The following is a 19,339-nucleotide window of genomic DNA, read 5'->3' as shown; positions in this document are numbered from 1 at the left end:
AGTCAGTGAGAGTTTTAAATGAGGAATTTACAGGAGCCAAGGAAAGATGTTAGTGTGAAAAGGGATGAGGTCAGAGGGGATGGAAGAGTCCAGAACAGATACTAAGCCATAACCCACTCTCTGTCCCCAGACATTTGAAATTTTGCATGACGAGCCCCCGGAAGATTACCTGTGCCTGTCCATTTGTGCCCTCCTCTTCTGTTTTCCCATAGGCATCATAGCCTTGATCTTCTCTCTCCAGGTGGGAATCTGAGTCATACCATCCTCGCCCTCCCTCCCTCTTCCTCCTGGTCAGCACCTGACTCAAATTCTTCCCCGTTTCTCTCCCGTGGGTTCAGGTCCCCACCCTACATCCATACAGTTCCATGGTTTACCCCTATACAATAATCCTTTTAAGCCCATCTATTCCTGTTCTATCTCTCCCCTCAAATCAGACAAAGCACAGCAACAGGTGGAATGAACGAGCCTTGGCAGCTGACACCTCCCACCAAGCCTTCTACATTGCAGTCTTGGGGATTGTTATGGGAAGCCTCATCACACTCGTCATCTTGATTTTACTTATGATGGACTTATTTACTCGGTAACATCCTCTTCAAGTTCATGAAGTAACAAATATATACAACTGTGTTACTGACCTTGGCTCTAAGTATTAGTTGGGCCAGATGGGACTCCTGCTCCTCCATGTCTGGAGAGCCAACTGTTGCCAGTCTGAGCCTGCAGTTTGAGGTGGTTGACGGGAAGGAAGTGGCAGCTCAGGCAGCCCAGTGGACCAGAGCTCAAGACCAACCCTGGGACAGGGGCCATGGGAGACAGGGTAGGGCACTGTTTCCCCAGGGCAGCCTCCCCTCCTGCCGACATCCATGCGTTCACACCACAAGTGTATTCATGTCAACCAGGGGCCTTGACTGTGCTGCCTGACTCTGGGGACACAGCCGTCATCACTTAAGCTCCAATCTCACCCCCACAGAACTTGTAGACCAGGGTGGAAGATAAACATATCACCAGACAGTGACAGTTCAGAGCAATCTAATCTCTAATGGGGGAAACTAAGGGAGGTGGTTTGCAAAGGCCAGACCTAATCGGGGGTACAAACCGACAAACCAGGAAGTCAAGCAGCTGTCAGGGAACTGGTTAGAATTCGGCTCATGTTCTTTTTTTTTTTTTTATCCTCACCTGAGGACATTTTTCCATTTTTTGTTCAGATAGAGCGGGAGGGAGAGAGAGGAAGAGAGAGAGAGAGAAACATCGATGTGAAGGGACACATCGAGTGGCTGCCACCCGCACGACCAACCAGGGCCGGGGACAAACTGCAACTGAGGTACGTGCCCTTAGCGGGAACCGAACCCGGGTCTCTCTGTACCGCAGGCCGACACTCCAACCGCTGAGCCAAACCGGCCAGGGCTCATGTTCTGATTGTAGAGAGCTTCTATGACAGGCATAGATTGCCTCCTCTCCCCCTGCCACCACCCCAGCCATCAAGTTTGTGATTTATTCATCATTCAACAAATGCTTTCTGAACACCAACAAGGTGCCAGGCACTGCACTAGGAACTAGAAACACAACAGAGAAAAATAAATAAGACACCTTTCTTTTTTTTTTAATTTTTTTTTTCTTTATTGATTAGAGAGAGAGATACAAACATCGATGAGAAAGAATATCTATTGGCGGCCTCCTGCACGCCCCCCACTGGGGATCAGGCCCACAACCTGGGCATGTGCCCTGACCGGGAATCACACCGGTGACCTCTTGGTGCATGGGTCGACGTTCAACCACTGAGCCACACTGGCCGGGCAATAAGACACCTTTCTGAAGGAGCCTACATTCTAGTGGGGAAGAAAACTACAAACAAATAGACCTCTAAATAAGCAGGAAAATTGCGGAGAATGGAAAATGCTATAGAGAAAGAAAAAAAAAGGGACATAAGCAAGGGCAGCGCCAGTACTGGCCCACCACTGTTAATGGTCTGCAACAAGATAAGTGCAGAAATTGCCAGTATTTTGACATTGCCATTGCATCCAAGTATATGATCAAGAGACTTGTCTCGTCAAATAGGGTATAGACCAAAGAATCAGTCCATGACATATTGGAGGTATCAAAAAATGAGTCCTGCCCTGGCCGGTTTGGCTCAGCAGTTAGAGCGTCAGCCCACAGACCAGAGAGTCCTGGGTTCAGTTCCCACTAAGGGCATGTACCTTGGTTGCAGTTTGTCCCCGGCCCCAGTTGTGGTCATGTGGGTGACAACCAATCGATGTGTCTCTCTCACATCAATGTTTCTCTCTCTCTCTTCCTCCTTCTCTCCCTCCTGCTCTATCTGAAGATAAATGCAAAAATGTCCTCAGGTGAGGATAAACAGAAATGAGTCCTACGCCACAACCACAATAGTTAGAGATGCACTGAGAGGGAGCAATGAGATCTACAGGGTATTTTGTTTAGGGTCTTGCTAGCAGCTGTAACAAACTTCAAATCAGTGGCTCACAAAATAGTTTATTTCTCGCTTACAGAACCTACCAATATGGGCATTTCTGGTGATCCATACATTAAGTCAGGGATCCAGGCTCCTTCCACTTAGTGATTATACCATCTCCTAAGAGCTCAGAATCCAGTCAGAAAAAGAGAGAGTGAGGAAGAATGCACACTTGCATTCTTTCATTATCCACTTAAACTGGGGATAAGTTTCCTCCACTCGACCCCTGGTATCCCTCCCACCTGCCCCCTGCTATGCTTCAACCTGTCATCCCTTTCTCTGGTTCCCTGCCCAAGCCTCAGTCTCCTCCTGTTATTTACCCTCCACAGAACAACCAGAATGTTCGTTCCCACCTTTTAAAACCTTTAAATTAAAAAAAAGGGGGTGGGGGGAACAGAATGCAAGAAGGCTATCAAAACTTCTGGGATTCTACAGGATGGGACAATAGAGTTACCTATGTACAAACAAGCGATATCCCTCAAGAAAAGAGATGATTGACTATGAAGGCACAGAGGAAAGGCTACTTGAAGATACAGAGACAAAGCTGGGGTAGCAATACTTATATCTGACAAAACAGACTTTAAAACAAAGGCCGTAACAAGAGACAAAGACAGTCACTACACAATACTAAAAGGATCAACCCAACAAGAGGATATAACCTTGGTAAACATATATGCACCCAATATAGGGGCACCTAAATATATATATTTTTAAAACTCTTGGAGGCCCTGGCAAGTTTTCTCAGTGGTTAGAGCATCGGCCCATGGACCAAAGAGTCTCAGGTTCGATTCTAGTCAAGGGCACGTACCTCAGTTGTAGTTCAGTCCCTGGCCCTGGTCAGGGTCCAGCCAATCAATGTGTCTCTCTCACATCCATGTTTCTCTTTCTCTCCCTCCCCGCCTCCCTCCCATTCTATCTGAAAATAAATGAAAAATATTCCCAGGTGAGGATTTTTAAAAATAAAAAATAAATAAAAACTCTTGGAGGACTGTAAGGGAGAGATTGACAGTAACAGTCGCAGTAGGGGAATTTAACACCCCACTATCATCACTGGATAGATATTCCAGACCCCCCAAAACAAATCAAGAAGAAAACAGCAACCTCAAATGACACACTAGATCAAGTGAATTTAATTCATATTTATAGAAAATTTCATCCCAAAGCAGCAAAATATACATTCTTCTCAAGTGCCCATGGAACATTCTCAAAGCAAGACCACAGGACACAAAAGAAGTTTTAACAAATTCAAGAATTTTAAAAGCATATCAAGCATCTTCTCCATTCACAATGGCATGAAATTAGAAATCAACTACAATAAAAACACTCAAAAACATTGACACACATGGGGGCTAAATAGCATGTTATTAAATAATGAATGGGTTACCGATGAGATCAAGGAAGGAAAAAAAAAACTTCCCGGGTTGTGTGGGAGGCAACCTGTCGATGTGGCTCTATCTGTTTGTTTGTTTGTTTTAATCCTCACCCGAGGACATTTTTCCAATTTTTGTACAGATAGAGTGGGAGGGAGAGAGAGGAAGAGAGAGAGAGAGAGAGAAACATCGACATGAAAGGGACACATCGAGTGGCTGCCACCCACACGACCAACCAGGGCCGGGGACAAACTGCAACCGAAGTACGTGCCCTTAGCGGGAACCGAACCCGGGTCTCTCTGGACCACAGGCTGACGCTCTAACCGCTGAGCCAAACTGGCCAGGGCGATGTGGCTCTATCACATCAATGTTTCTCTCTGTCTCTCTCTTTCTCCCTCCCTCCCATTCTATCTGATGATAAACGAAAAAGTATCCTCGGGTGAGGAATAACAATTTTTAAAAGCTGCGGTAGCCTAGCTGGTGTGGCTCAGTGGATTGAGCATCATCCCATGGACTGAGAGGTCCTGGTTCAATTACCTATCAGTGCACATGCCCAAGTTGTGGGCTCGATCCCCAGTACAGGGCATGCAGGAAGCAGCCAATTAATGTTTCTCACGTCAATGTCTCTCTCTCTCTCTCCCCCCCAAAAAATCAATAAAAACATTTTTTTTTTTTTTTTTTTTAAAAAGGCTGTGGTACATTTACACAATGGAATACTGTGCGGCTGTGAAAAAAAAAATGGATCTCTTACCTTTTGTGATAGCATGGATGAACCTGGAGATTATTATAAGGAAAATTAACCAGTCAGAGAAAGACAAATATCACATGATCTCACTTATACGTGGAATCTAATTAACAAAATAAACTGAGGATCAAAATAAGTCCAGAGACATGGATACATGGAACAGATGGACAGATCTCAGAAGGGATGGAGGTGGTGAGAGATGGGAAGATATTAACCAAATAACATATGCATAGCCCATGGACACAGACAATAGTGATGAAGGCCTAGGGTGGGGCAGGGGTTGGGTAGAGAGGGGCAAAAAGTGGGAGGGGGCATGAGGGACATGTGTACTATCGTCAACAATTTAAAAAACTAATTTTTAAAATTTATTTAGATAAATCTGCTTCTTCTCCAAGGAAACACCAAATGACAGACGATGCCAGTGCCGCAGGAAGGCCTGGAGTTCTAGGCGCACTGGAATGGGAGGCTGTGGCAGCTTCCATGGAGGATTTGGCAGTAGCATCCAGGGCCAAGGTCATGGCTGGGGTCAAGGCTGGGCTGAGGCCATGTAGCTGGCAGAGGCAAGGCTGAGGACAAGGAGTAGATCCCTGTCACCAAGCTGGGCCACCTGGTCAAGGACATAAAGACCACATCTCTGGAAAAGATGTGTCTCTCTTCTCCCTACCCATCAAGGAATCTGAGATCACTGACATTTTTCTGGGGGTATCCCCAAAGGAGGAGGTTTTGAAGATGATGCCTGTGCAAAAGTAGACCTGTGTTGGCCAGAGGACCCGGTTCAAGTACTCTAAGGAAGTAGCCATTGCCATCCATGTGGGCCACCATCCTGGCCAAGTTCTCTAGTGGACCTGTGCAGCAAGGCTCCTGGAAGAACAAGACTGACAAGCCCCACACTGTCCCTTGCAAGGTGACCAGCTGCTGTGGCTCTGTGCTGGTATACCTCATCCCCGCCACCATGGGCACAGACATCATCTCAGCCCCCGTGCCCAAGAAGCTGCTACTGATGGCCGGTACTGATGACTGCTACACCTTGGCCAGGGGCTGCCCCGCCACCCTGGGCTACCTTTGATGCCATCTCCAAGATCTCCAGCTGTCTCACCCCTGACCTCTCAAAAGAGACTATGTTCACCAAATGTCCCTGTCAGGAATTCTCTGACCATCTTGTAAAGACCCACATCGGAGTTTTTATGCAGAGGAGCCAGACTCCAGCTGCGGCCATCACACAATTTTATACAAGAAAAATAAATTAAGCCTGTTTTTTTTTTAAAGCTTTCAAATCTTACAGACTGTACAGAAAGAGTCTAACAGATGACCATGTAACATCCAGATTTGATAGATGTAAACATTTTCCTGTATTTGCATCAGATCTCTTCTCTTTAGAAATACAATATTATAGACACAGATTAAGCCCCGGCCCCTCTCCACTGTTCCCTTCTTCCCTCCCTCCATCCCTGGAGAAAGCACTGAACTCAGGTTGTTGTGAATCACTCCTATGTGTATTTTGCACTTTTACTCAATATGTGTAGGTACACTTGATGAAGCAGAGTTGCTGTTCTGGGTGTGCAGTAGTCCTTAGTGACTTCTGCAAAATCCGTCCAGCTCTTCATCTTCCAGGCCACACACTCTGGGTCTCTCAGTTGGCTCAGCTGATGTCGATTCACATGATCATATAAATGTCAATTGTTACGAGGAAATTAAAGATAGGATGGTCTAAGAGGTGCCAGATATTGATCACATGTTTTAAAACTGTATATCCAAGAAACAAATGATAAGATCATGTCTGGCAATTAATGGTAATAAAAAAAGTTTCATCCCCCAAAAGTAGTGTGCTACGGACTGCACTCCTTAAACATCAATATGCACATGAATCACTAACAGATTTTGTCAAAATTCAAGTTTTGATTCAGTAAATTCAGAGGTTAGGGGGCAAGGGATTCTGCATTTTTAACAAGTCCCCCTGGCATGCTGGAGATGCTGGCCTTGAGCACCTTCTCAGTTTGGAGACAAAAATCATTTTGCCAAGTATATTGAACAAACTGAATACAGAGAAGGTACAAATATTACTTATGTTTTTTGTCCTGAGAGTAAGATGTTAATCTCACCTTTTTGCATCAGATTTTTTTGGGGGAGTGAAGAATACCCCTCCTCTTATGGGAGAGAGGAGGAGCAAAGCCACTGCAACTTGTCCACGAACAAGAGCTTGATGTAACAGTGACTTCTCAGACATCAAAAGTCTCTGCTTACAGAGTGTATCAGGTTTCAATCAGAGAGGCAGAGAGGCAGAACCACTAGGGGAGATATATTAGATGACAGATAGATGATAGCCAGATAGATGATACATACATACATATATACATACATACATACATACATACATACATACGTAAAGATAACAGGGATTTGACCCTGTGCAATTAGTGGAGTTGTTAAGCAGTCCCTAAGATTGTCTTAGTGTCTAATATTCACCCTCAAAGTGCACAGGGCAGGCAGTTAGGAAGAGAAGACAGGTGTACAGTGAGGAAAAGCTAGGACAAGCTAGAACAGACTTGCCTCTGCCCTTGGTGGTATGAACACCTACAGGAGAAGCCGGCATTCTTCATCATGGAGCTAAACACACGCCTGGACCAGGAATTGGAGAAGTTGCAGGAAGATCCAGGAGGAGGAATAATTGCTGGCCTGGCTGCTGCCCTATGCAAAAATGTAGAATGCAACCTGTGTGATCTACAAAATGGCAGCTGCTTCACTTCTGACCTCCAAATCTTGGCCAAGAATATTTTGGCCCATCCTAATTTGATACATACAGAGAGGGCAACTCCAGGATGTAGTTCATTCAGCCTAGTCAAGCTGACAGATTACAAAGCCACCACGCAGAGACTGGAGGAGAGCAGTGAGATGGTGAGTGGCTATTGGGGAGATGGTCACATGACCAGCTCTGCTCTCTCTTAGGTATCTTACAGGATGTGTCTAATAACAACTGGGTGGCTTTCTTTTTAGAGTTGGGGGGTGGGTAACCACTAGTATTTATCTCTTATCTGGCTTTAACTTTTCCTCCAATACATACTTGTCTTTTAATTCTCTTAACAATCAATACTTTTTTAAAGGCTCATAAACCCATGGCAAACATGCTGTCTATTGATTTTTTTTTTTTAACAGAAAAACCCTCCACAAAGGGCAGAAGGGTGGAGATATCTGAGAGAAATGACAACTGTTGAGAAATCAGGCATCATGAAGTAGCAGCTGCTAATCTTTCTTCCAGGAAGCCCACCTGGATTACATCAGCCCCTAGCACCCTCTTCTGCTTCTCAGTCCTTATGAAGCATTTGACGCTTCTCCCCAAAATCTGCTTTTTCAATGGTGATCCCATGGCCCCCTTGTCCCTGGGCCAGACTCAGCCAGCCCTTAGAGGTTTCCCCTTGGCTCCTCATATGGATAGAGTCCCACATTGTTATCAGCACTTCCCTTCTTTCACATCCCCATTTCAAGGTCTGCTCCACCTTACCCCCAGCCCAGAGCCCTGGACCTCATGCTGAATGCCCCCAGCCCCCACAGCCAATCAACTCTATCCACTTAGTCTCCTCTCTGCTCCACGGCCCTACTGGGCACCAGCACTGTCCTTGCCCCCACTCATCATCTGCTCCATCCTCCTCCCTGGGTTCCCAGCTTTAGTATCACCCCACCTCCCCCGCCACCACCACTACCCTTTTTTGCCCCCAACAATTACAGAGTGGTGACCTAGGCAAGCACGTTGAATGAAAGGTCCCTGAATGTTTCCATTTTTTCGGAGCTCTGTTTGAGGCTGAGTGGGCTTTCCAGAACTCCAGCCCTAGTATCCAGTGCTTTCTGGGGCACCCCACATACCTCTGACACTCCCCGTATTCCAAACTGACCCATCCCTGCTGCTTATTTTCTACCATCCCTACCTGGTGATGCGTCTATTCCTCAACTAAACTGTGAGCTCTGTCGCATGGACACTGGGGCTGCCTCGGCCACCGCGGTGTCCCCAGCACAGGGTAAGCTCATGCACGTTATGGAATGGTAAGGGCACACGAGTCTGGAAGAAACCACGCGAGGACCATATTAGGGCCATGCTATCCGCCCTCTACCCCTCACTCAGTCCCGACATACCCCGTTTCTGAAATCAAAGAGCAGTAAGTTTGGCATCTCCTTGCCTAGCTCTCATCCTCCTAGGATGAAAGTCCCATTTTGTCAAGAAAATCGAGTGAGGCATTAGGGACCTTTTGCCTGCTAGGGAACAGCTAATAGTGAGAGGGAGGACGCAGAAAGCCAGCGGGCCCCGCCGTTTCCCACGCCCCTGCCGTCTTCACGCGGCGGGACCCATCCTGGGGGAGCGAGAGATGCGAACCTTCGCGGGACCCTGCAAAGCGGGAGGCCGCTCCGCCCGGAAGGTGGTCCGTCGCCGTCGGCGCGCTCGTGACGTCAGAGGCGGGCGCCACTCTTGAAGCGGGCGCGGGAGGCGGCGGCGGGGCGCTGTCATGGAGTTAGCGCAGGAAGCGCGGAAACTGGTTTGCTGGGCGGCCGAAGAGATGGAGGCGCCCGAGGTAGCCCGGGCCCCGGAGGCGACGCTGCGCAGGTGAGGGCCGCTCGGGAGTGAGAACCCCATCTTGACTGAGGATGCCTTCCTCCTCCTCCGCGCCGAACCTCTAAGGGCGCGTCCCCCACCCGCTGAGTAGATCCGGGAAGAGGACCCTGGATCTGAGTGAGGACGTCCAGGCGGTAACCCTCACACTGCACCCCCACCCCGTGAGGCCGCCCAGGGCTCCTTGGCACCAGTGAGGGTCCTCCATGAATTAGTGAAGCCCTTCTTCCCGTGTGTAAAGAGGATCCCCTGGGTAAGGGAGGCTGTCCCTGCAGCACCTCAGCCACCCACCACCCAGCCAGCCAGTGAGGACACGCGAGTCAGCAAAGACCATCCCACGGAAGATTAAATCTATGGGAGTGATGGCCCGTATCCAGTAATGACAGAGCACTTCCTGGCAGTATATCCCCCACTCCCACCTCTGCAAGTGTCTGGAAGTAACCCTTTCCCAGGAGTATGGAAACACCCCACCAGGGAGGGAATAAGACTACCCCCACACCCAGTGAGAGGCCTATCCTCTCAGTGACCCACCCAGGAAGGAGTATCTTAGCCCCCAAAATATAAATCCTCCCTTCCCTTGAGAAGTGAGAATTCCCTAGTAAAGACCTCACCACCACCACCCTGGGAATGAGGATCCTCCACCCTGTGTGATGTCCCAGGCATACCCTTACATGCTGTCCCCACAGGCTGTGTTTGGGCCAGGGGGCTGACATCTGGGCCTATGTCTTGCGGCATGTGCACAACCAGAGGTAAGCCTGGCTGCATGAGGGAGGCTGTGGCAGGGGAGGAGGACACAGGCAAGTCCCACACTAACTCCCTTTCCTCCTACCTCTCCACTGTAGGAATGTCAAGAAGATCCGGGGAAACCTCCTCTGGTAACTGGTCCTTAAAGCTATCCCTTTCTATTTTCCCCAGTCCCATCCAGCCCTGTCCCCACCCACAGCCTAACGCCTCCTAGAAGCCCCTGTGATCCCCTAACTCTGGCCTCATTTCCTCAGGTATGGCCACCAGTACAGTCCAGAGGTGAGAAGCACGTGCTACAAGATTTTCTTTCGTTAAAAAAAGAGGACTTGTAGATCATCTGCTCTAGGCCCACCCTTATATTGGGTGATAATGGGGACACTGGATCACCAAACAGCCTTGATCCAAGCACTCATAGGGTTTACAGTCCAAGGGGAGACAGGCATGAGCTAGGGGAAAGGGGAACACATAGATATGAGGTATCAAAGCTGATGAGGGTAGATGGGAAAATGGACTAGCTTGGGAGAGATGCTCAGGCCAGTGTGGGACTCAGTATGTGCAGTGGTCCAAGTGAGTTAGGTGGATGCTTCCAGGAGACCTCCGGACTCCTAGATGAGGGGCTCACGAGGAGATGAGGACTGGGGCGGAAACATGCTGCCATCAATGCAGAGACAGGAAACAAGTTGGGAGGGTGATATGATTTCAGGAGGAAGGAGGGGGACCAGGAACCTTAGTGTTCCTCTGGTTCTAGAGGTTCAGACATAGTAACTGCCTAGGAAAAACCCTCTGCCACCCTCCTGGGCAGGTGAAGAGACTGGTGTTCCACAAAGGACAGTCAGGCCAGGCTGAACCGCGGCCAGGTCGTGTATATGACCCTGTACCTGATCCCACCAGGCCTGTCGGAAGTTGGAGCTGGAAGCTGCTGTTGCCCACCTACGGGCAGAGATCCAGGAGTTAGACCAGAGCTTGGAGCTGATGGATCAAGAGACTGAGGCTCAGGGTGACTCATGGGGCTGGACAGATGGGCAGCAGAACAGGTATTAGGGAGCTACTGATGACCACCCTGTTCCTCCCACAGACATCGCTATGGAGCAGGCACTGCAGAGCATGCAAGACACCCAACGACATGCTCTCCTCCTCCGGGCCCAAGCCGGGGCCATGCGAAGACAGCAGCGTGGACTCCAACATCCCTTGCAATGGGTACAGAATCAGCTCAGGCGCCTGCAGGACATAGAGAGGTGGGCCTCAGGTGCCAGGGACCAGCCTTCAGCAGGCTGGGTGGAGAGACATTTCCCTTAGAGACCCCAGTACACTTGCCCTGACCCCTTCTTGAGTTCCAGAATCCTGGATTTCAAGTCCATGAGACCAGGAAGTTTTGTCATCTCAGCCACCTGTAATTGTGCCTAGAATGGTACCACCTGTATATCTAGAACACCGCTGATGGGAAAGAACAGTAAACAAGGAACAACCCTGCCCTCATTAGAGATTATAGTCTGATGTAGAGGAGACAGATGGTAAACTAGGAAGCAAACAAACCCTGTAATTGCAAGTAGAGATAAGTGCTATGAAGAAAGGTGATGTGATAGAAGGGGAGAAGGAGATGCTATTCTAGGTAGGATGGTCCAAGAAGGCATCTCTGAGGAGGTAATATTTGCGTTGGGGAAGGAATTTCCATGAAGAGGGACAGCAGGAGCGGAGGCCCTGCTCTTGGCATGTGGGAAAGAACAGCCAGGAGGGCAGTTCAGCCTAAGTTTCACAGGCAAGAGGGACAGCATGAGGAGGTGAGGTTGGAGAAATGGACATAGTACCATGAAGGCACTGGAATTCTCTGAGGCTGAGTTCATGCCCTGGCTTGGTCACTTACAGCTGTGTGACCTTGGGTGAAGTTTGTGCCTCAATTTCTTTTTTTTTTTAATCCTCTCTCGAGGACCTTTTTTCATTTATCTTCAGATAGAGCAGGAGGAAGAGAGAGAGAGAGAAACATCGATGTGAGAGAGACACATCAACTGGTTGCCACCCACATGACCCCAACAGGCACCAGAGCGAACTGCAACTGAGGTACATGCACTTAGCAGGGACCAAACCTGGGACTCTCTGGTCCGCAGGCTGATGCTCTAACTGCTGAGCCAAACAGGCCAGGGCTGTGCCTCAGTTTCTAAGATCTATAGAATGCAGATAATATTACCTACTTTACATAGTAGGTATGGTAATTGAGTTAAATCATACAAAGTGCTTAGAAGAATTTCTGTTACACATTGTTATTCTGAAGGTGATAAGGACACATCACATTGTTTACAAGGGTTTTGAGCAGAACAGCGACATGATCTGTCTGAGGTTTTAATAGGATCACTTAACTGCTGGGTGGAAAACAGACCACAGAGAGCAAAAGTAAGGAAGAGGAGGCTAATGGAGCCATCCAGCCAGGAGATGGCAGTGGCCTAATTTTGGAGGTGGCCTGAGATTCAGACTCAGTGATCCCTGTGACTAGCTTTGCTGGCAGCAGAAGGGGACACAGACACCTGTTCTCCCAAGTCCCTCCTTCCAGGGACCCCAGCCCCCACTGCATTCCTCTTTCCAGGAAGGCTAAAGTGGATATAACCTCTGGGTCCTTGACATCAGCAGCCCTGGGCCTGGAGCCTGTGGTCCTGGTAAGAGTCCTGGGCCATGGGGGCAGGAGTGGGGAGTCTGGTGTCAGATGGACCCCTGGGTCCCCTGTATGTTGCATCCTCTTGTTCCCAGGGTGATGTCCGAACAGCCTGCACCCTCCGAGCCCAGTTCCTGCAGAACCTCCTGATTCCTCAGGCCAAAGGAGGCAGCATTCCGTAAGTGTCACCCAGCCCCCAGAAACCCTACAAAAAACCTGGGCTTTGGGAAGAGTTACTTGTTAATTCCTCAGACACTGAACCTCTGGGCTGTGTCAGCCCCAGGGCCTGCCCTGACAGGGCTCCCAGGCTGGGAAGAGGTAGAGACAGACCCATCGCAGACAGTGACAAGCCAGGCGGTTAGAACTGTTGGGAGGTGGGGAAGCCAAATAGGCTCTGAGTGCCGAGAGGAGACACCCAGCGAAGGAAGCAGGGAGGACAGTTCTCTGGTGAGGAGACAGCAAAGGTAAAAGGCCAAGAGGGTGCTCCAAGCAAGCAGCACATGTGAACGGGCCCATGGGCAGCAAGTTGGTATAAGAGGGGAAGTCAAGTCTGGCAAGCATGGATGAACTTGGTTTCCTCATCTGTAAACTGGGCACAGGGACAGCTCCCACTTTATAGGATGGTGGTGATCATTAGAAGAAAAATTGATATGTCTTGTAACATTCTCTGTCCCCTACTCAACCCCACAGAAACCCTCAAGATGACCATTTTGGAACTTCCTATCAGCAGTGGCTTAGCTCAGTGGAGGTGAGCGGGGTTCTCAGGAAAGGCCACACCCACTGCCCCATGATCAAACCTCAGGGTACCAGGACCTGATTCTTCATCCCTGCCCCGTCCCCATGTGGTCCCAGCTCACAGCCCTGCCCCCATCCTGCCCTGACTTCACCCCTCTCCACACCAGACACTGCTGACAAACCACCCTCCCAGCCACGTCTTGGCTGCCTTGGAACACCTGGCTGCAGAACGGGAGGCAGAGATTCGGTCCCTGTGCAGTCCGGACAAGCTCCAAGATACAGAGACAGCCAGGTGTGCCGGAGAGTGCTTCCATCGTCAGGCATGGTGGGTGGCTGGGTGAGCTGGGACAGGGCCGAGATCGGGCACAGTGATCTGCCGATGGGGGCAGAACTGAAATCTGGAAACTAAACTCAAGTGGCTTGACAGTGGCTACCCTCAAGAGTCCAAGCAAGGAGACAGGGCTCCTCCCTCAGCAGTTTCTCCCCATCCCCAGGTCCCAGGTCCCAGACCAGTCAAACTCCAGCCAGGCCCTGCCGTCTGTGATGCATCTCATCCAGGTGACCCCTAACCACCCTTCCCAGACTCTGTCCCCTTCCCATCCCAAGACCCACTCAGTCCTCTCACCCCCGGGGATGATGCCCACCCTGACTTTATCCCCCTGCCCCAGGAGGGCTGGCAAGCTGTGAGTGTGCTGGTCAGCCAGCGGGGCCCCCTCCTGAAGGAACATCAAACCCTGACCTGGCGCCTGCAGAGCTTGATGAAGGAGGTGGAGAAATGTACCCTGGGATCCAGCGAGAGGTGAGGGGGCTTCCTGGGCAAAGGCCTCTCGGACATCTCTCTCCCTGGGGTCTCAGGACATTAGACTTTTTCTGCCCCTGTGGCTCTCATTTCTGCCTCCCTTCTCTCCTTGCGTTTGTGGCCCCTTGTGCATCCTTGCAGATCTTATCTCCCCTCCTCCACTGTGAGTCTTAGTCACATCCCTCTCCATCGCTCACTTCTGCTTGTTCTCCAGGCGGGCATTGGTGCTGGGGCTTCGGGGCTGTGGCCTGTTGGCAGAGCTCAAGGCCCTGTGTGCCCAGAGCCAGGAGCTGGAGGAGGCAGCTGGACGGCGGCAGCTTCTACTGCAGGAGCTACTAGCCAAACAGCAGCGGATCCTGCACTGGCGCCAGCTGGTGGTGAGAAGCAGGATTCCAGGGGAAATGGCTGGGCCCGGTGGAGGGTCAGAGTGGGGCTGGGAGGCTTAGGGTCCAAAACTGGGCCTCTTGGTCAGGGGAGAGGCCCACAGTGAGTCTCCCAAGAGGAAGCAGGACCTGTGGAAAGGGGAGGGCAGGGCAGGAGACTGGGAGTTGGGAAGGAAAAGCAGCCTGTCTTGGTGGCCTCCTGGTTGTCCAGGGGGAAACACAAGAACAGGTCCGCCTGCTCATCAAGAGCAACTCAGCCAGCAAGACGCGCCTGTGTCGGAGCCCGGGAGAGGTGAGTTGGGATGTGGAGTGAGGTCTGGGTAGGGCCAGGTCTCCTAGGGATGAGGCTGGGTGACCTCAGGCTGCTCCCCATCCCTTTCCTTCCCTAAAGGTGCTAGCTCTGATTCAGCGAAAAGTGATCCCCACATCTGAGGCGGTGGCGCCACAGAGCCAGGAGCTACTTCGCTGTCTAGAGAAGGAGGCCCAGCATCTGCCCCACCTTCTGCTGGGCACCCTGCTGCGGCACAGCCCTGGAGAGTGAGACTAGGCCACCCCTTAAATCCCCTCCCTTGGTTGACTGTCCCCCTCCAAAAATATAGTCTGCCCACTCCAAAAAAACAATCCCAGACCCCAGTGTTCCCAGGCTGTCAGACCTCACCCTCAGATCCTCAGCCTCACTCTGGAATTCTAGTCCCCAGACCCACCTCCAAGTTCCTGGACCCCCCAAGCCCACCTCTCAGCCCCCAGAGCCTCTGCAACCCAAGCCTCCCTGTCAGTGCCTCACCCAACCTGGACTTCCCCCCAGATTGAGGCCCCTGCCCACAGTCCTGCCATCAATCCACCAGCTGCATCCTGCGTCCTCAGGGGGCTCTAGCCTCATAGTGCTTAGCCACATGCTGGGGCTGCCCACAGGGAAGGTGAGTGCCTGGCCCCTAGGACTATCTTTCCGACCCTACCCCCACCCGAAGTGATTGTCCCTTCCCCCTCCTTCTAGGCTCCAGAGCTGCTCCTCCCAAAGGCCGCCTCTCTTCGCCAGGACCTTCTGTTCTTCCAGGACCAGTGGAGCCTCCGGTGCCGGCATCTGCTCCACATGAAGACCAGCCTACCGCCAGGACCATCCACCCAGAGTAGGCCTGCCCTGCTTCTATAGCCAGCATCTCTGCCCATTCCCAGGACCATCCGCCTCCAGAACTGATCACAGACAACACCCATGGCTGACAGAGCCTTTTGAACTCACAGTGCTTTAAGCACGTTCAGTAGTTTCATCTGCACAGCAGCCCCAGGGGGTTAGTGCCATTCTCCCTTTTACAGAGGAGGGACTTGGATGCAGAGGCCTTGGTAGCTGCCCAGACGGCAGAACTAGGATTTGAATCCAGGCAGTCTGACTTCTGATGGGTCTGTGCTCCTAACCACTAGGAAACACTGCCCATCTAATTGCCAAGTACTCATTTGTCACCATCCAATAGTTAAAAGCTGGGCTGTGGGCCCTGGCTGGTTTGCCTCAGCGGTTAGAGCGCCAGCCCACAGACCACTGAGTCCTGGGTTCAGTTCCCGCTAAGGGCACGTACCTCAGTTGCAGTTTGTCCCCGGCCCCGGTTGGGGTTGTGCGGGTGGCAACCACTTGATGTGTCTCTCTCACATCAATGTTTCTTTCTCTTTCTTTCTCCCTCTCTCCCTCCTGCTCTATCTGAAGATAAATGCAAAAATGTCCTCGGTGAGGATTTAAAAAAAAAAAAAAAAGCTGGGCTGTGGAGTTAAACTACCTGGATTCTCTTCTCAGCACTATGTTTTGTTGTGTGATCTCCCTGTGCCTCAGTTTCCTCCTCAGTGGAGCTAAGGACCTGGGAGGAGGGAAAGATGTGGGAGAGATGCTGAGGTCAAGACTAGGTGACTGAAATTTACTTGGTGACCCACTGGCTGCAAGGCACCAGGAAGCAGAGGACTCAGTGCTGTCTCCCGGGCTTTTAATCTGCAGAGTTGCTGCAGACTTGTGAATCCCAGGAGAAGGAGCAGAAGGAGAGCCTGGGGCAGGCCCTGAAGCAACTGGAGAACCTGCTGGAGCAAGCCCTGGAGCGGATCCCCAAGCTGCAGGGAGTTGTGGGGGACTGGTGAGAGGGGTTGTGGGGGCTGGTAAGGGGGGTAGGGCTGAGCTGGGGGGTGAGGACTGTGGGGGCAGGGAGACTGGTGACCAGCAGGGCATGGTGTGGGGAAACCAGTGAGGCTGGAGACCCAGGCCTTGCCTCTGACACCATCCCCTTCCCCAGGTGGGATCAGCCAGGTCAAGTCGCCCTCTCAGGGGAACTCTGCCAGGGCCTGTCCCTGCCCCAGTGGCGGCTGCGCTGGGTCCAGGCCCAGGGAACCCTGCAGCATCTGTGCAGATGAAGAGGGGACTCCAACAGGAGTCAAGAACTGTGCATTTGTTCACCTCACCTCTCTCAATATGGAAAAAAGCATCACCTGGGTGTGTCGCCCATTGTCTCTACCCACACCTGCCCTCCCCCTCACAGGCTGTTCTGTTTTCTCTCAACGGCCTTACCCCTGTCCTTTCATCCCACCAAAGCCAAGAGAATGGGGTGCTCTGGACCCCACCCCAGGTCCCCCTGAAACCCTTCATCACTTTCACCCTTGGCAAAGAGTAACTGAGCACCTGCTCTAACACTGAGGGTCCAGCGCTAAACAAAATGGACAAAAGTCCCCACTTTCAGGGAGTTGTTCTAGGACAAGGAAACAGACCACTGGCAACATAAATATGGAGTATATTGGAAGATAAGTGCCATGGAGAAAAATAAAGCAGGCTGTGGGAGGTGAAGTTTTAAATACAGGGCTACACAGCAAAGGTCACATGGTAAATGTTGTGAGAGGCACGCAGAGACCTGACTGCAGACCGGTCAGTGTAACTGCCAAGGAGACAGGCAGCTTCCGGGGCGAGGAGAGTTAAGAGATGAGACTGTCTTCTAGTTTTTATACAGTTTCTTTTTTTACATTTAAGTCTCTGAGCCATTTGGAATTTATGCAAATGGACCCATATTTGTCTTACTTTACATAGATCCCAGTAGCACTTATTAAAATAGAGCAGTGGTTGCTTCTGAAGGAGTGGTAGGTGGCAGGGATTAACAAAGCAGGAGACAAGGGAACTTTCTGCAGTTGGAAATGTATTAGTTAACCCTTGAATAACCCTGGGGTTGGGGGTGCCAACCACCTGGCGTAATTGAAAACCCACATATAACTTTTACTTTAGACTCCCCCAAAATTACTAATAGCCTGCTCTTGACTAGAAGCCTTACAGTCAATTCATATTTTGTATGTTTTATGTGTTATATACTATATTCTAAGAATAAAGTGTGCTAGAAAAAAGAATGTTTTAAGAAAATCATAGGAGAAAATACATTTATAGTACTGTATTTATTTTTAAAAATCTGCATGTAATTGGACCCACTTATTTTTTCAAACCTGTGTTTACTAAGGTCAACTGTTTATGAGTGGTTAAGGTTACACAGGTGTTTAGATTTGTCAGAACTCATCAAGCTGTACTTTTTAGGTTTGTGCATTTCACTGTGTGAATTATTCTTCAATCTATAAAGTAAAACTTTACCCACCTAAACTTTATAAAGTAAAACTTGTGATTTGAGATGCCACCTTTCAGACACTAAATTTCCATGAGTAATTGGGTTGTATCTGGGTTCTCTCCAAGCCCCCCGTCCGACTTGTGTGTGCCACCCCCATGGTGTTTTATTTATTTTCTTTATTGATTTTAGAGGGGGAGAGAGAAACTCCCAATGAAATGAACTTTATACCCAACTTGCTTGGCTTCAGAAGAAATACAAACACAGATGGGAGGTTTATTGGGGTTGCAGTAAGTTTATGAATCAGGCAGATCTGACATCTTTGTGATCTTGAACCTGGCTTTCCATCTCCTTCTCACAACTCCTCTCTTGGCCTCCAGAGTACTCTACTCTCTCAAATCTCCTATCCCTTACTACTCTTCTTCAGTCTTGATACATTTGCTTTCCTATGTGCCCCTCCTCCCTTTCTTTATCTGGGCTCCCAAACCCCACCGTCCTACTGAATGTGGGGTCCTTCCCCACCCCCTGCTTAATTTTTCTCCATAGCATATCACATCTTCTAACAAGCTGTGTTTTACTTTATCTTTCATTGGGCAAACTTTCTGAAATATGATTCAAAACCCAGATGCAATAAAGGGAAATATCAACAAAAACAAACTTGCATGGCAAAAAAAAATGACAAACTAGGAATAAACTGTACAACCTTTGCCCTAAAGAGGTGTGTGCGTGCATGCACACGTGTGTGTAATATCAAAGCTAAATTGAAAAATTCCAAGTCCATGGGGAAAATATATGAATGGACTATTTTCAGAAAATATGCTCAAAATCATAACAGAAAACAAATTGAAACCACACTTTGATACATTTCCCATCTCTCAGACTGGGAAAAAGGAAACCCAAAATTTTGGCAGCTCACTCTGTTCGCAAGACTATGGGAAAACTGCACTCCAATACACGGGTGGGCATACATCATGTAAAGTCACCTAAGAGAAAATCTCCACCAAAACAAAATATGAGCCCTGGCCAGTTTGGTTCAGCAGTAGAGCATCAGCCTGAGGACCAATGAATCACAGGTTTGATTCCAGCCAAGGGCACATATCTCGGTTCTGGTTCATCCCCAGCCCTGGTCAGGGTCCTGCGGGAAGCAACCAGTCGATGTATCCCTTTCACGTCAATGTTTCTCCTTTTTCTCTCCCTCCCACTCTATCTGAAGAGAAATAGAAAAATATCCTCGGTGAGGATTAATATATATATATATGAATTCACTCTTTTGACCAAACAGTCCTGCTGTTACAAATCTA

The 19,339-nt window shown here is 49.8% G+C and overlaps 1 protein-coding gene and 1 pseudogene across 2 annotated transcripts; both read left to right on the top strand.

Annotated features, from left to right (window-relative positions):
* Positions 1 to 4,984: 4,984 nt before the first annotated feature.
* Positions 4,985 to 5,826, top strand: LOC118638958 (annotated as a pseudogene).
* Positions 5,827 to 9,041: 3,215 nt separating this feature from the next.
* Positions 9,042 to 17,996, top strand: HAUS5 (HAUS augmin like complex subunit 5). 2 transcript variants are annotated; one of them, XM_036274645.1, is made up of 19 exons: positions 9,042 to 9,167; positions 9,860 to 9,922; positions 10,016 to 10,048; positions 10,172 to 10,196; positions 10,809 to 10,914; positions 10,993 to 11,152; positions 12,493 to 12,562; positions 12,654 to 12,736; positions 13,249 to 13,306; positions 13,461 to 13,585; positions 13,788 to 13,851; positions 13,962 to 14,092; positions 14,307 to 14,469; positions 14,687 to 14,767; positions 14,867 to 15,012; positions 15,281 to 15,392; positions 15,470 to 15,602; positions 16,451 to 16,583; positions 16,740 to 17,996. In XM_036274645.1, the coding sequence occupies exons 1-19, from the start codon at positions 9,070 to 9,072 to the stop codon at positions 16,855 to 16,857; spliced, it is 1,902 nt and encodes a 633-aa protein (XP_036130538.1). In that variant the 5' UTR covers positions 9,042 to 9,069; the 3' UTR covers positions 16,858 to 17,996. The 2 variants fall into 2 exon arrangements, with proteins under 2 accessions (XP_036130538.1, XP_036130537.1); XM_036274644.1 differs by having other exon boundaries at positions 13,461 to 13,618.
* The last annotated feature ends 1,343 nt before the right edge of the window (positions 17,997 to 19,339 follow it).

This window comes from Molossus molossus, unplaced genomic scaffold (genome assembly GCF_014108415.1).
Source record: "Molossus molossus isolate mMolMol1 unplaced genomic scaffold, mMolMol1.p scaffold_m16_p_21, whole genome shotgun sequence".
Lineage (NCBI taxonomy): Eukaryota > Metazoa > Chordata > Mammalia > Chiroptera > Molossidae > Molossus > Molossus molossus.
This window is presented reverse-complemented; position numbering and strand designations above follow the sequence as displayed.

What these genes read in the sequence shown, in the direction of transcription:
- HAUS5 (XM_036274644.1), top strand. Translation starts at nt 9,070, where the DNA reads ATGGAGTTAGCGCAGGAAGCGCGGAAACTGGTTTGCTGGGCGGCCGAA. An exon ending in GCCTGGAGCCTGTGGTCCTG is followed by an intron (nt 12,563 to 12,653) that starts GTAAGAGTCCTG and finishes TCTTGTTCCCAG; the next exon opens with GGTGATGTCCGAACAGCCTG. An exon ending in TGCACTGGCGCCAGCTGGTG is followed by an intron (nt 14,470 to 14,686) that starts GTGAGAAGCAGG and finishes CTGGTTGTCCAG; the next exon opens with GGGGAAACACAAGAACAGGT.